Below are 15,254 nucleotides of genomic sequence, written 5' to 3'. Positions count from 1 at the left end.
CAGTAGACCATTTACTCCTCAATATAAAACAGAAGAAATTTGGAGCTATATTTTTCAAATTTCAATGGGCATTAAAAAAATTCTTTTCATTTACTATATAATTCAGCTCAAGGAAAATCCAACTGACTAAAACAGTACCAATTTTGTTAGCATTTCGTGATACTAAATTTGGAAAATGTTATAGGATGTTGATACCAAGTAGTGAAGACATGAAACATTGAAAATTAAAGTTGTTCACAGCAAATGATACTTATAAACAAACATACATTTGGGTTTAGCGTAAAGTAACTTATCTCCACTACAGGCATTCTTCTGGCCATTTAGATAGAACTAGAAACCACAGAAATTTTACTAAAGAGGAAGGAATAAGAAGCTTTAAGTAAAAGGTTTATTGCCATACCTTGAAGCCTTCGTCACCACACATTGCTGATGTTTCCTTCTCTTACAGCTCCAGCCCGTATTGCGTCCTTTTCCCAGGTGTTATATATTCCACTGAAGATGAATGCTGTTCTGCACTGCATTGCTGTTGGAAATCCTACTCCAAGCATCCGTTGGCTTTATAAGAAGAAAACCATGAAATCTAGTCCAGGATTTACTATATTACAGGACTCACTCAAAATTGCGAGTAAGTATTCTGCTTTGCTTATAGTTTTCTAATTTTTGTGTGGGCTCTGCTCTGATTAAAATGTGAAATTACAAATAAATACAATGAATGTGCATAAAATTTTATTAATCTCCACAGTAACATTATACTACAAACATCACTACATTTAGTGTGTGTTTTTTTTCCATGTATAACATAAAAAGCTGTTTTCAGCACAGTGCAAAAATTTGTTCAGCTTGATACACATATGAAAATAACAGTTTGTAATTGCATTTACTAGTATTTTTTAATATTCTAGGATAGATCATTGTTACCAGGAACAACACTTGTATAAAATATCTAATTTGTGATAATATAAGACTCCTTTTGTCTGTCCAGAGCTGGAAAAGAGAAATGAAGGAAACTACTCATGTGTAGCAAAGAACTTGTTTGGTGAGGATCAAATTATGTATCAGATTATTGTGCTGCTACCTCCTGAATCTCCAATACTTGAAGTTGTTGACTCAGATCATAATAGTTTTGAAATGAAGTGGATGATACCAAAAGATGGAGGCACTACTCTTCAAGGTATGTGCAACTTATTTCACAATGCATTGTGGGACAATCATAATGCATGAATTTTCTGAGTGCAACAAACAAACTAACTAACTCTCTCTCTCTCTCTCTCTCTCTCTCTCTCTTTCTGAGAGGGAGAGAGCACTTGTTGTGCCCTTCAGTCGAGAGATGGGTTTGATGCAGCTGTCCATGCCAGTCTGTGTTATATAAGTCTGTTCATTTCTGTGTAATTGCTGTGGCCTACATCCATTTGAACCTGCTTATTATAGTTAAGCCTTGATCTCCCTCTACAATTTTAATCTACACACTATCCCTCATTACCAAATTATGTATTCCTTGATTCCTCCGGATATGTACTGTTTACTAAACCCTGCTTTGAGCCAGTTTGTGCCAGAAAGCACTTCCCTTCCCAATTCAACAAATGTTTTTTCATTAGTTAAAAGTAACTCTGTCTACCCAACTAATCTTCAAGATTCTTCTGTGACACCACATTTCAAAAGCTTCTCTTCTCCTATTGTCTGTACTGTTTATCACCCATGTTCCACTTCCATAGGAAGTTGTACTCCATATAAGTACTTTAGAAAAGACTAAAACCTAAACTGAAGTTTGATGCTAACTAATTCCTCTTTTACATAAACACATTTCTTGTTATTACAAGTGCGCATTTTGAACCTTCTTTACTTTGGCCATCAGCCCTTATTATGCTGCCCAGATAGCAAAACATATGTGCTACTTTTAGTGGCTCATTTTCTAATTAAATTCGCTCAATGTTGGCTACTTTTTACTTATGTTGATGTTCATCGCGTAACCTTTTTCCAAGTCCTATCCTCTGAATTCAACTTGTCTTCCACGTTTTCTGCTGCCTCTGAGAGAATGAGAATGTGATTAAAAAACCTTAGAATTTTAATTTCTTCAACCTTAATTTTAATTCGCTTTCCAAACTTCTCCTTAGTTTCCTTTATTGATTGCTCAAAGTACAGACTGAAAACATTGTGAAGATAGGGCTACAAATGTGTCTGACTTATTTTGTAAATTACTGGTTCCTTTCATGTCCTTCGATCCTAATAGCTGCATTCTGGTTTCTGTACAAATCATAAATAGCCTTAAGTTCCTTGATTTTTACCCCTGATTACTTCAGAAATATGTAGTGTTTCCCGATAAACATTGTCAAATAAGTTTCCTAAAACTACAGATCCTATATATGCATTAGAAATTTTGTTATGATTGTGCAGTTACTGCTTTCATCTAACTAGAAGTATCATGTATGTATCATTCTTCCTATCACTTTGGATTTTACAAGATCTTATGGTACTAACTTTTAGGCTCTTGTTGCTAAAATATTTAATCACTTCTGATGTCCTATTTGTTAAAAATGTGTTATCTCCTTATCATCACCACCAAAAAACAGCAGAGAGATGTTCTGAGTATAAAGTAATCACATGGGTATTAGACGGTTGTACATGCAAGAAAAGGAAATGTACCAGTATCGATCACTGTATGGAATGCAGGATTCAGTGATCTCCAGACTTTCATGCTAAATGTCAGTGTAAACAAAGTTACATCAGACCCCATCCCACCTAAAACTTTATGAAGGTATTACACCCAGACTAACTCAAACAAACTAAATTGCCTCCTAAATAAAGAAAAGTGGGCAAAGATATAGGCAATCAATGATGTCAACTAAAATTTCTTGACACAATGGCCCATCATTTTTAATGTGTAATTAACCATTTATATAAGAATGTAAAATGACCATGTACACTATACTGTTAACAATAGTAGTAGTAGTAGTAGTAGTAGTAGTAGTAGTAGTAGCAGTAGTAATATTAAAAATAATAACAATAACAATCATCATCATCCCACTGAAGAGGCACTTCAAAAAAAGAAAAAGAAAAGTGAGGGTTACAAGAATGTGGTTACATTAGCTATATAAACCTCCTGCATACTCCCTAAGTTACATAAACAAAACTAATGAAACTTGCAACTACTCAAATACTATAAAAACAACATATATATCCTACAAAGAGTGATAAGACAAGCTAAAAGGGTATACAATGATGAGTGCATTGACAAATCTAATGACAAAGTAAAATCAAGGAGGAATACAAGCACCAAATAAACTGGTATAGACATGTGTATTCAAATACAGAGATATGTAAACAGGCAGAACATGGCACTGCAGTTGGCAGTTGCCATATAAGACAACAACTGTCTGGCGCAGTTGTTAGATTTATTACTGCTGCTACAATGGCACGTTATCAAGATTTAAGTGAGTCTGAATGTGGTGTTATAGTTGGTGCAAGAGTGATGGGACACAGTATCTCTGAGGCAGCGATGAAGTGGGGATTTTCCCGTATGACCATTTCACGAGTGTAGTGAGTATCAGGAATCTGGTAAAACATCAAATCTCCTACATCGCTGCGGCCATAAAAAGATCCTGCGAGAATGGGAACAATGACTGCACAGAATTGTTCAATGTTACAGAAGTGCAACCCTTCCACAAATTTCTGCAGATTTCAATGCTGGGCCATCAACAGGTGTGAGCGTGTGAGCCATTCAAGGAAACATCATCGATATGGGCTTTCGGAGCTGAAGGCCCACTCATGTACCCTTAATGACTGCACAACACACAGCTTTATGTCTCACCCGAGCCTGTCAACAATGACATTGGACTGTTGATGACTGGAAACATGTTGCCTGGTCAGATGAGTTTCATTTCAAAATGTGTTGAGTGGATGAATGTGTACATTTATGGAGACAGCCTCATGAATCCATGGACCATGCATGTCATCAGGGGACTGTTCAAGCTGGTGGAGGCTCTGAATGGTGTGGGGGTGTGTGCAGTTGGAATGATATGGGACCCCTGATACATCTAGATACAGCTGTGACAGGTGATACATACTTAGCATCCTTTCTGATCCCTGCATTCATTCATGTCCATTGTGCATTCCGACGGACTTGCGCAATTCCAGCAGGACATGTGACACCCCACATGTTCATAATTGCTGCAGAGTAGCTCCAGGCACACTCTTCTGAGTTTAAACACTTCTGCTGGCCACCAAACTCTCCAGATATGAATATTATTGAGCATATCTGGGATGCCTTGCAACATACTGTGCTCCAACCCCTGATACTCTTACGAATTTATGGGCAGCCCTGCAGGTTTAATGGTGTCAATTCCATCCAGCACTACTTCAGACATTAGTCAGTTCCATGCCACGTCATGTTGCGGCACTTCTGTGTGCTCGTGGGTGCCCTACTCAATATTGGGCAGGTCTACCAGTTTCTTTGCTTCTTCAGTGTATTATAAAAAGGAATAAAGGGGAAAACAAAGTAATGCACTGAAACATAGAAATTAAACAAAATAATGAGATGATAACTAGTTCTGAAGCTGTGGTAACCACTTTCAACAAACTCTTCACAAGTATCCTGAAGCTGTGCTGACTAACTGAGACAAACAATCATAGCAGATGAATTGGTTAAAAATGACCCAAACATAAAACATCAGCCAGTAAACCAGAAAACTCACATGTGAACAGAGTCAATATTCATTACTACAGTCACTAAATATGATGATGTAAAAGGCCTCAGAGGGTTAAAAAAATTCTTATTCAGTTGGCAATGATGGAATTCTAGCAACTGTTGTCCAGAATTATGCACACATTATTGCTGAACCACTAGGTCATCTCCATGACTGTTGTTTCCAGGCAGATGCCTTCCTAGCCACTGAAAATCTCTAAAGTTAATTCCTATTTTCAAAAAAGGTGGTAATAAACACATGAAAAACTCTAGGCCTATCAGAATTTCATCCTGCTTCTCTATAGCATTTGAAAACATTATGTGCAACAAACTAATGAGCTTCATTGACAAAAAGGTATACACTGAGGTGACAAAAGTCATGGGGTACCTCCTTATAGCACGTCAGACCTTCTTTTCCCCAGCATGGTGCAGCTACTTGATGTGGCACATACTCCACAAGTCCTTGAAAGTCCCCTGCAGAAATACTGAGCCATGCTGCCTCTACAGCCATCCATAACTGCAGAAGTGTTTCTGGTGCAAGATTTTGTGCACAGATTGACCTCTTAATTATGTCTAATACATGCTCAATGGGGTTCATATTGGGCAAATCATAGCAGCCAAATCATTCACTTAAACTGTCCAAAATGTTCTTCAAACCAGTCGCCAACAATTGTGGCCTGGTGACGTGGCACATTTTCTTCCATAAAAATTCCATCACTGTTTGGAAACACAAAGTACACAAATGGCTGCAAATGGTCAATGATTGGTTCAGTTGGACCCGATGACCCATTCCATTCCACGTAAACAAGGCCCATGTCATGGAGCCAGAATCAGTTTACACAGTGCCTTATTGACAACTGAGGTCCATGGCTTTGTGGGGTCTACACCACACTCAAACCCTACCATCAGCTCTTAATACCAACTGAAATCAGGACTCATCTGATCAGACCACTGTTTTCGAGTCATCTGGGGTCCAACCGTCATGGTCATAAGCCCCAGAGAGGTGTTGCAGGTGATGCTGTGCAGTTAGCAAAGGCATTCACATTGGTCGTCTGCTGCCATTGCCCATTAATGCCATATTCTGCGACACTGTCCTGACAGATGCATTCAACATATATCCCAGATTGATTTCTATGGTTATTTCATGCAGTGTTGCTTTTCTGTTGGTGCTGACAACTCTATGCAAATGCTGCTGCTCTCGGTCATTAATCAAAGGCCATTGGCCACTGGATTGTCTGTGTTGAGAGGTAATTCCTGAAATTTGATATTCTCAGTACACTCTTGACACTGGATCTCAGAATATTGAATATCCTATTCCCTCACAATTTCTGAAATAGAATGTTACATCCATCTAGCTCCAACTACCAATCTCCATTTAAAGTCTGTTAATTCCCATCATGTGGCCATAATCATGTTGGGAAGTTTTTCGCATGAATCACCCGAGCACAAGTGACAGTTTCACCAATGCACTTGCACTGTTATACCACGTGTTCGCAATACTGCCACCATCTGTATATGTGCTTATTGCTAACCCATGACTCTTTTCACCTCATTGTACTGAGTACTGTATACCTCAACATGGGTTTAGAAACAATGAATCTATAGAAACTACTGTAAATGACTGCATTAATATGATTCTAGACCTGCTACAGGCATATTTCTTCATATGTCAAAGGATTCTGACACAGTGGATCACAAAATATTAGAAATAAAAATTGAACAGTATGGTATCAGAGGACTTACAAACAAATGGACCGCATCGTTTCTGAGTAATCGTACAGAGAAGATCAGTATGAAGTACTCTGACAAACAATTCAACTCAACAGCTGAAACCATCTCTCATAATAAAACGGTTAATGTAGGCTTTTGACAATGTTGACTGGAATACTCTCTTTCAAATTCTAAAGGTGGCAGGGGTAAAATACAGGGAGCGAAAGGCTATTTACAATTTGTACAGAAACCAGATGGCAGTTATAAGAGTCGAGGGACATGAAAGGGAAGCAGTGGTTGGGAAGGGAGTAAGACAGGGTTGTAGCCTCTCCCCGATGTTGTTCAATCTGTATATTGAGCAAGCAGTAAAGGAAACAAAAGAAAAATTCGAAGTAGGTATTAAAATCCATGGAGAAGAAATAAAAACTTTGAGGTTCGCCGATGACATTGTAATTCTGTCAGAGACAGCAAAGGACTTGGAAGAGCAGTTGAATGGAATGGACAGTGTCTTGAAAGGAGGATATAAGATGAACATCAACAAAAGCAAAACGAGGATAATGGAATGTAGTCGAATTAAGTCGGGTGATGCTGAGGGAATTAGATTAGGAAATGAGACACTTAAAGTAGTAAAGGAGTTTTGCTATTTGGGGAGCAAAATAACTGATGATGGTCGAAGTAGAGAGGATATAAAATGTAGACTGGCAATGGCAAGGAAAGCTTTTCTGAAGAAGAGAAATTTGTTAACATCGAGTATAGATTTAAGTGTCAGGAAGTCATTTCTGAAAGTATTTGTATGGAGTGTAGCCATGTATGGAAATGAAACATGGACGATAAATAGTTTGGACAAGAAGAGAATAGAAGCATTCGAAATGTGGTGCTACAGAAGAATGCTGAAGATTAGATGGGTAGATCACATAACTAATGAGGAAGTATGGAATAGGACTGGGGAGAAGAGAAGTTTGTGGCACAACTTGACCAGAAGACGGGATCGGTTGGTAGGACATGTTCTGAGGCATCAAGGGATCACCAATTTAGTATTGGAGGGCAGGGTGGAGGGTAAAAATCATAGAGGGAGACCAAGAGATGAATACATTAAGCAGATTCAGAAGGATGTAGATTGCAGTAGGTACTGGGAGATGAAGAAGCTTGCACAGGATAGAGTAGCATGGAGAGCTGCATCAAACCAGTCTCAGGACTGAAGACCACAACAACAACAACAATGTAGGTGTGCCTAAGGGCTCAGAACTGGGAGCTCTGCTAGTCCTCCTGTATGTCAATAACTTGAGCCTGAATGTCAACGCTCACAGAACAATTATTTTTGCAGATGACACAACTATACTCCTCAAAGGGAACAACATAGAGGCAGCACAGAAAGCTGTGAACTTTGGCTACTGGACATCTCACCAACTGGGCTGCAAACTACAAATTAACCGTCAACATTCAAAAAGACTGTTTCAGTGAAATTCCACAAAACACAAGCCCCTCTCATCCACTTGTAATGGTAAATAACCAACCAATAAAAACTGACATTGAATTCAAATTCCTGGGCCTGTGCTTCATCTGACCAGCTGAAACTTAATAAGCATACTGAATAAAGAAATGTTAGAATAAGCAATGGCTGCACTGAGTGTGCTGCAAGCATCTACTAGCCAGAAAACAGTAATAAGTGTGTACTGAGCATACACACAGGCTCACCTAAGATATGGTCTCATATTTTGGGGAATTCTCCAGCTGCCCTTAGCACTTTTAGAATCCTGAGCCATGAAGATCAAAATGGAAACAAAACTAAAGACTCTTGTAAACCAATTTAAAGGAAGCTGGAGATCTTAACACTGCCTTGCTCATAAATTCTTGAAACTGTCAAATTCTTAAAAACCACATACTGCCACCCAAATGCAGGCTTAAGAAAAACAGTGAAATTCACAAACATAATACCAGAACAGTCTCATAACAGAAAACTTACTGGTTATGTTTAAGTGTACCCCTTGAAGTTTTCAGTGAAACGAGCCTTATATAAAACTGTTGCACTGTGGCACTGTGTTATAGGTAAACCATAATCCACCCCATTGTAAATATTAATATATTTTGTCTAACATCTGTATCACACTGTAATATTCGATTGCATGGAACAAATAAACAAATAAGTAATGTCCAAGTAATGCATGTCTGATATTACATGATCTCAGATTTTTCAAGAATGATGCTTGGTCGACCAGATCAAATTCCTTTGTAAGATTTAAAAATATGCCCACAATATTCTTCCCTACATCTAGATAGCTATAGACATTATACAAAAATTCTTTGACAGTTCTGTGGTGTTGCAATTTTTTTGAAATCCGCTTTGTATTTCTGTGTGGAGATTACTTTTTGTAACAGTTGTGTTACTAAATGTGACACTTCTGTCACTCAATGTAACTGGGTTTTCTCTTTTGATGCTGTCAATTGTCAGGATGAGCATTCTAAAGCATTCTGTCAGGGTGAAAATATTAAATAAATTAACTTTCTCTCTTAATAACATGTGGGCAGGGTGGGTTCTCCCTTGGCTCGGGTATGAGGTCGAATGAAACAACATTTTTACATAAGATAACTTTTATTGAAGATTTGTACAACTGTATCTTATGAGATGTTCTGGTTCGGAGAGCGGCAGCTGTGTCGTTTGTGAAGTCTTCTGCTGCGGCGGCGGCGTCTGATTACGCGTAGCGGTGTGTATCTCATGTCGCCGTCTTGCCCAGTTGACTGGAGACGCGCAGCGCGAGGTGGCCCATTTAATTATTGCGAGCGAAGTCGTGCATCAGATGGTGATACCTTGGATGTGGCGTCCCAGTGTTTCTTTTCTCTAAGCGGCCGCATGTGTTGTGCGTCGACCAGCGGAGCGGCGCGGCGGGGCAAGGCCAGTGTCCCGAACTCGAACCACGGACTCCCGCTTGCCAGTCTTTGGCTGTCAGGTCTTCATCCCAGCTCACAGGTGACTGCTGAGGTGAGGCCGTCTCCTTCCCGTCCTCACGAGTCACCCGGGTACGTAAAAATCAGACTTCAAATACCTTTTAACTTCTGTCTTCTGGCGCCGCGGCTGCTGCTTGCTATTCCATTACAGCGGCGGACTTGGTGCGTCTGTGCGTGATGCAGTCTCTTCTTGCATGACGGTCTTCAGCACCGAAAACTGACTGAAAACTACAGCTACTCTTCTTTTCTTCCTTCGTCTCCGTCTCCGTCTTCGTCTTCGTCCCCGTCTTCATCTGTCGGGCCCACCCCGTCTCGCATATTTATTCACTTCAGTTCACTGGAGGTGAACGACTTCATGGCCATTGCCTCTTCTGTCACGTTGAAAAGCTTCTCGAAGAATCTTCTTAACGTCGGTCATTGGCTCTTGGAATGTAGGCGGGGGCCTCTGATCGCATGTGACGACTGAGAAACACGTGAGCCGGTCATTGCCTCTTCTGTCACGTTGAAAAGCTTCTCGAAGAATCTTCCTAACGTCGGTCATTGGCTCTTGGAATGTAGGCGAGGGCCTTTGCTCACATGCGACAACTGAGAAACACGTGAGCCAGTCGGGCGATGCCCTGGCGGCTGAATCGACAGCGCCCGCTTATGTGGAACTTGCTGACTTCACGGTCATTCTCTCTTCTGTTCTGCTGTTCTGCCCGCTGAATGCCAGTATGTAACTTTCTAAACTAAACCAAGTTTTCCATTTATATTCTAATTTCTAGTTCACTTTGATTTCACTAAATTATTTACTTAAGTACCACTCAACATTTTAGTGAAAAATGGATCTAAGCTTTCCAGCATCACTGAATCAAGAATATTCCTAAATGTGGGACTCAGTGACATTGGCCTTCAGTTTGATGGTTTCTCCTTTGATCCCCCTTTATGCATTACTCTCAGTGCTCCTTTTCAGACCGCTGGGGAACAACCCTTATCTGATGCTACAATTGATGCAATAGATTTAACCATAATGGATACATTTTTAATTACTGTATTAGAAAGACCTTCCAAACCAGTTGAGTGTAAGTGTTTTGCTTATATGTCATTATTTTTCTTCCTCAGATTCAAGCCCTTGCAGTGTACTAAGTTACAAATTGGACCTCTGTTAGGAATTATGAATTATGTTGCCAGTTGGTGAGATAAAATGCTAGTTGAGAATGTTACAAATAGGTTTTTTTGCTTTTATAAGTTGACCTTAATGTCTCTTATTTGTTGTTTCCCTTTTTTGTATTTGTATGTGCTTTACAGTTTGTTAATGAGGCTCCAGGAGGCATGACTGATTGTGCCATAGCATCACTGTGGATTTGTTTCCTGATGTTTGGGAGTTCTGAATTGTAACTTTGCTTGGCACTGCTATATTTTTATTTGAAAATACACTGACAGAAAAAATTGCTACACCAAATATAATTATCAGAGAATTATAAAATTTTGGGGATACATTTGTCCACAAAACATATTTAAGTGATCAACATAGCAAGATCACAGGTTAATGTAAGCATGAGATAAGTCATTGCAAATGTGAAATGCTGGTACATTAACAATCGATGTAATTGCCAGAATGTTGAATGCATGTATGCAAACGTGAATGCATTGTGTTGAACAGGTGCTGGGTGTCAGTTTGTGGGCTGGAGTTCTATACCTGCTGCTCTTGATCAGTCAATACAGGGATAGTTAATGCTGTCTGTGAGTGACACTGTGGTTGTTGTCTGATGATGTCCCGTATGTGCTCAATTGGAGACAGATCTAGTGATCAAGCTGGCCAAGGCAACATGTTGACACTCTGCAGATCATGTTGGGTTACAACAGCAGTATGTAGGTGAGCATTATCCGTTGGAAAACACCCCTGGAATGCTGTACATGTGTGGCAACACAACAGGTTAAATCACCAGGCTGATTTACAAATTTTCAGTCAGGGTGCATGGGATAATCAGGAGAGTGGTCTTGCTGTCATACTAAGTTGCACCCTAGACCATAACTCCAGTTGTAGGTCCAGTGTGTCTAGCACACAGACAAGTTGATTGCAGGCTCTCAGCTGGCCTCCTCCTAACCAACACATGGCCATCACTGGCAGCACAACAGACATCCACCCTGTCCTCCAGTGAACTCTCACTTGACACCACTGAAGTTGTGAATGGTGCTGGTTTGGAGTCGGAGGAATGCATGCTACAGTGCATCTGGGTCAGAGCTGTCCTTGAAGTAACCGATTTTTAACAGTTCGTTGTGTCACTGTAGTGCCAACTGCTGCTCAGATTGCTAGTGCAGATGCTAATAAGCCAGAGCGATATGCTGAACATAATGGTCTTCCCTCTCGATAATAACACATGGCTCTCCAGAGCCTGGTCTTCTTGCGATTACACATTCTCATGACCACCGCTGTTAGCAATCATGTCAGTGACTACATTCCTGTGAAAACTGCAGTATCGCAGAAGGAACATCCAGTTTCTTGTAGCTATTACACAACCTTGTTCAAACACAGTGAGGCGTTGATAACAGTAGCTATGTCACCTTAAAGGTATTCTTGACTCACACCAACACCCCGTTTCCAGTCTCAAGATTCAAAGCAAACCTGATCTGCATCCTCATAGTGGTGCTGCTAGCATCACTCTTATGTGACTTGTGTGAAATTTGAATAGTTATCATCTTTCAGATTGTAATCTCCCCCTCCTTCCTAGTTGCAGCTATTATCCACAATAATCAAGGTCTTTTCTGAAGATGTAGGAGGAGTAAGATTACAATAAACGTTTTAGTTTACTTATCGTTTCTTGTAGAGTTGGCTCCAGTTCTTCTTGTCTAGAGGTCTGATTGTTGAAGATGAAATTCTCACATTTTAGGACCTCCTGATTGAATGATATAAATAATTTTGAGGATTCTTGTTGCAGAATATTTGTTTTTACATTAGTATATTTTGTCACATTTTAGTGTATCATACAGCCTTTTGAATTTTCACAATAACAAAGTCAAAATTACAGTGTTCGTCCAAAATAAAAAAATATTCCAATTACATCAGAGACATGCTTATTACTACTTTACTCTGCGGTAATAACCATATTCCAAAGGGTTACTCTGCGGTAATAACCATATTCCAAAGGGTTTACAATTTTTCTTGACAAATGAATTTCTATCAATTTCAATTATTATTTATAAATGAATTCAGAAATAAACATAATACACAGTAATAGATTGCATAATGAATAATAGAAATTTTTAGTGTACCAAATAATTCGTAATTTCAAATGTTTCCAAAAAAAATAATTGTAACTGTACATTCAGAGCTAGTACTTATCGATTGTAACATCAAAAATAAAGTTATTCTTTTTCATAAATTTTAGCTTGAAATATAACATATTCTGTATAAAATTAAATGAAATTTTTCAGGAAAGCAGCTGAGATAATAGTGACTGACCTGTCCAAAATTCGAAAAATAGTACTGGTACCAACAACTACTGTTGAGGAAAAGTAAGGCTAGAGGAGGATGTCCCTTTACAATGTCCCCCTTACATAACATGGAAACAACATGTTTACAGTATTTTGTGACCTACTATATGATTTGCCAATCAGTGTACAAAATTAAGCCAAAAGATAGAATATAGATTTATAGAAGTATCTGATACATAACATATTACAGAAAATGTAAGAAAAATATCTACTATACAAGTCATAATTATAGATATATGAGGAAATGACGTTCAGATTTTCAGGTCTGTTGAACATCTGACGTGAGACAAATGATACAAAGTCAAAACTACATTACTACAACACCAAACTCTAGAAATAAGTGCAGAGGCAATGTAAATTATTAGAATTACAAATTGGATGTTTACATCTTTAAAGCCACACCTTCAAAATCATGAAAAGAGAAAAAAAAATTCAGAGCCTAAATCTACGACGAGTGAGCCAACTCGAAAAACTCACAACGACAGGTACAGACCAGAAGAATATACTCAATCACAAGTAGGAGTATAGCATGAAATCAGTCAGCCACATAAACCAGAGTATGTAAGGATATGTTGATTCATGAAAGGAGAAAATAATGAAAAATATTAGGGCCTATTATGCTTAAGATGTGGAGATTGGCCCATGAATCCAAACCACACTGGGCACACCAGCAGAAATGTTTCAACACAGTCACGATGACCTGGTGTACCCAAAACAGAGTTAAGCATGAGTTTGCACAAAACTCAAGTTCCAATGAGATGCAATAATGCAGCACTCAAAATAAATACAGGTAATCAGAGTCTCAAATAGCTTTGAAGGATGACATGATCAAGTAACGTGAGGATCAAAATCAGTGTGTGAAATAAGAAATATATACATATGGTTATACAGTCTGTACTCGATTTATGATCACAATCATAAATGTGTTCCACACTATTTGCTAACTGTTCGTACAAACTAGCCTATGTACATAGAAGCATAGAAAATTCATTGACAACTAATTAAAAAGAAAATACATACTGAGTGTTGAGATAAAAAAAAATGCACTGAAAAATATATGACTACTAATCCAACACTGCCTAATTTGATCAAATTATGATAATTATTTACAACATGGTTCATAGAATGTACTCTTGAACTTTTTAAGTTTTCACTCTTCTGTGTTTAACATAATATATCATCAGTCATAGAACACCAACCTTCCACAGTATTATTTAAAGTTACATACTGTATTGGGAAGTTAACTCCCTATTTGGAAAAACATACATTTATATGGAATAACACTTTCCATAACAGTGACTATTTTCTAAACAAATAGTGCCACGAATTCTTCATGTAGGATAATTTCTTGGCTAATAATTTACAAATTTCAGTCACAAGACTGATGTAGCTGACAGATGCGTGAGTACATTACCCAGCACCTATGATCTCTTGTAAGTCGACTGGACCAACAAGGGTGCAGCCAAACAGGAGTGTGGGACTGGATCCACCCACATCTTTCAGTTTCCATGCTCCAATGGATAGTTAACTTCCTGTCTAGCTTTCACATCAAATCCTGAAACACTGTTTTGTGTACTAAGTATGCTGTTCAATAGCTTCCCCACATCACATGGCATGTTTTGTCTAAGTATACTGAAAAAATAAGTATTCGGGGTTCACATCAGAATGCATTAAAAAGTGTTCACATATATGGCACATTAATAAACAGAGCTAAATGCAATGAAAAAACAAACTAGTAAGATAAAATACACAGATATGCTAAAGATGTCTCAAAGTAACATTTATTTATTTATTTATTTATTCTTTGCCCATGGACTCCAGCTGAAAATCCAGCTGAGAGTATTGGGTGTGTCATACAATAGCCTATTAACATCAAACTTGATTTCAATATATATATAAATGAAACAAATGATTAAACAGAAATAGTCCATAATCATACAAAGGTTTTACATGTTTCACATTATACATACACACAAATCAAAAAAACATACAGAAATGATCATTTTTACAGGTACATTTCAGTACTGATATATTTAAACACCATCTTAGTATTCACTCAAACTGTATATACATTTCTCTGTGAGATATACTTTCAAATGATTTTTAAAAATTTTAGATCTGTTTCTTTTTTAATGATTTTGGGGAGTTTATTAAAAAACCTTTTGCCTGCTTCTTCTGGGGCAGTCATAGACAGTTTTAGATTTCTGTTTATCATGTAGTAATTTTCATTTCCTCCTGTACCGTGTTTGTGTACATCTTTATTTAGGAGGTGTTTATCACTTAACCTCACCACCATTATGCTTTGTATATATACAGTGAATATACTGTCATAATATTATAGTGTACAAAAGCTTGCCTACAGGTCTGTCTTGGTGGTATTTTTGCAATGCATCTCACTGCCCTTTTCTGAATTGTGAATATTCTTTTTAGGTAGCCAGCTTGTGCATTT

At 38.3% G+C, this 15,254-nt stretch overlaps 1 protein-coding gene across 1 annotated transcript in view; it reads left to right on the top strand.

Annotated features, from left to right (window-relative positions):
- The window catches only part of LOC124780139 (Down syndrome cell adhesion molecule-like protein Dscam2), a 513,871-nt gene that overhangs the window by 401,526 nt on the left and 97,091 nt on the right, over window positions 1-15,254 (top strand). Inside the window, exons 25-26 of the mRNA XM_047253759.1 lie at window positions 449-625; window positions 983-1,171. Of these exons, the coding sequence (XP_047109715.1) occupies window positions 449-625; window positions 983-1,171 (366 nt within the window). The remainder of the gene's footprint in view (window positions 1-448; window positions 626-982; window positions 1,172-15,254) is intronic.

This window comes from Schistocerca piceifrons, chromosome 1 (assembly GCF_021461385.2).
Source record: "Schistocerca piceifrons isolate TAMUIC-IGC-003096 chromosome 1, iqSchPice1.1, whole genome shotgun sequence".
NCBI classification, from domain to species: Eukaryota; Metazoa; Arthropoda; class Insecta; order Orthoptera; family Acrididae; genus Schistocerca; species Schistocerca piceifrons.
The sequence above is the reverse complement of the archived record's forward strand: the minus strand, read 5'-3'. Positions and strand labels throughout refer to the sequence as shown.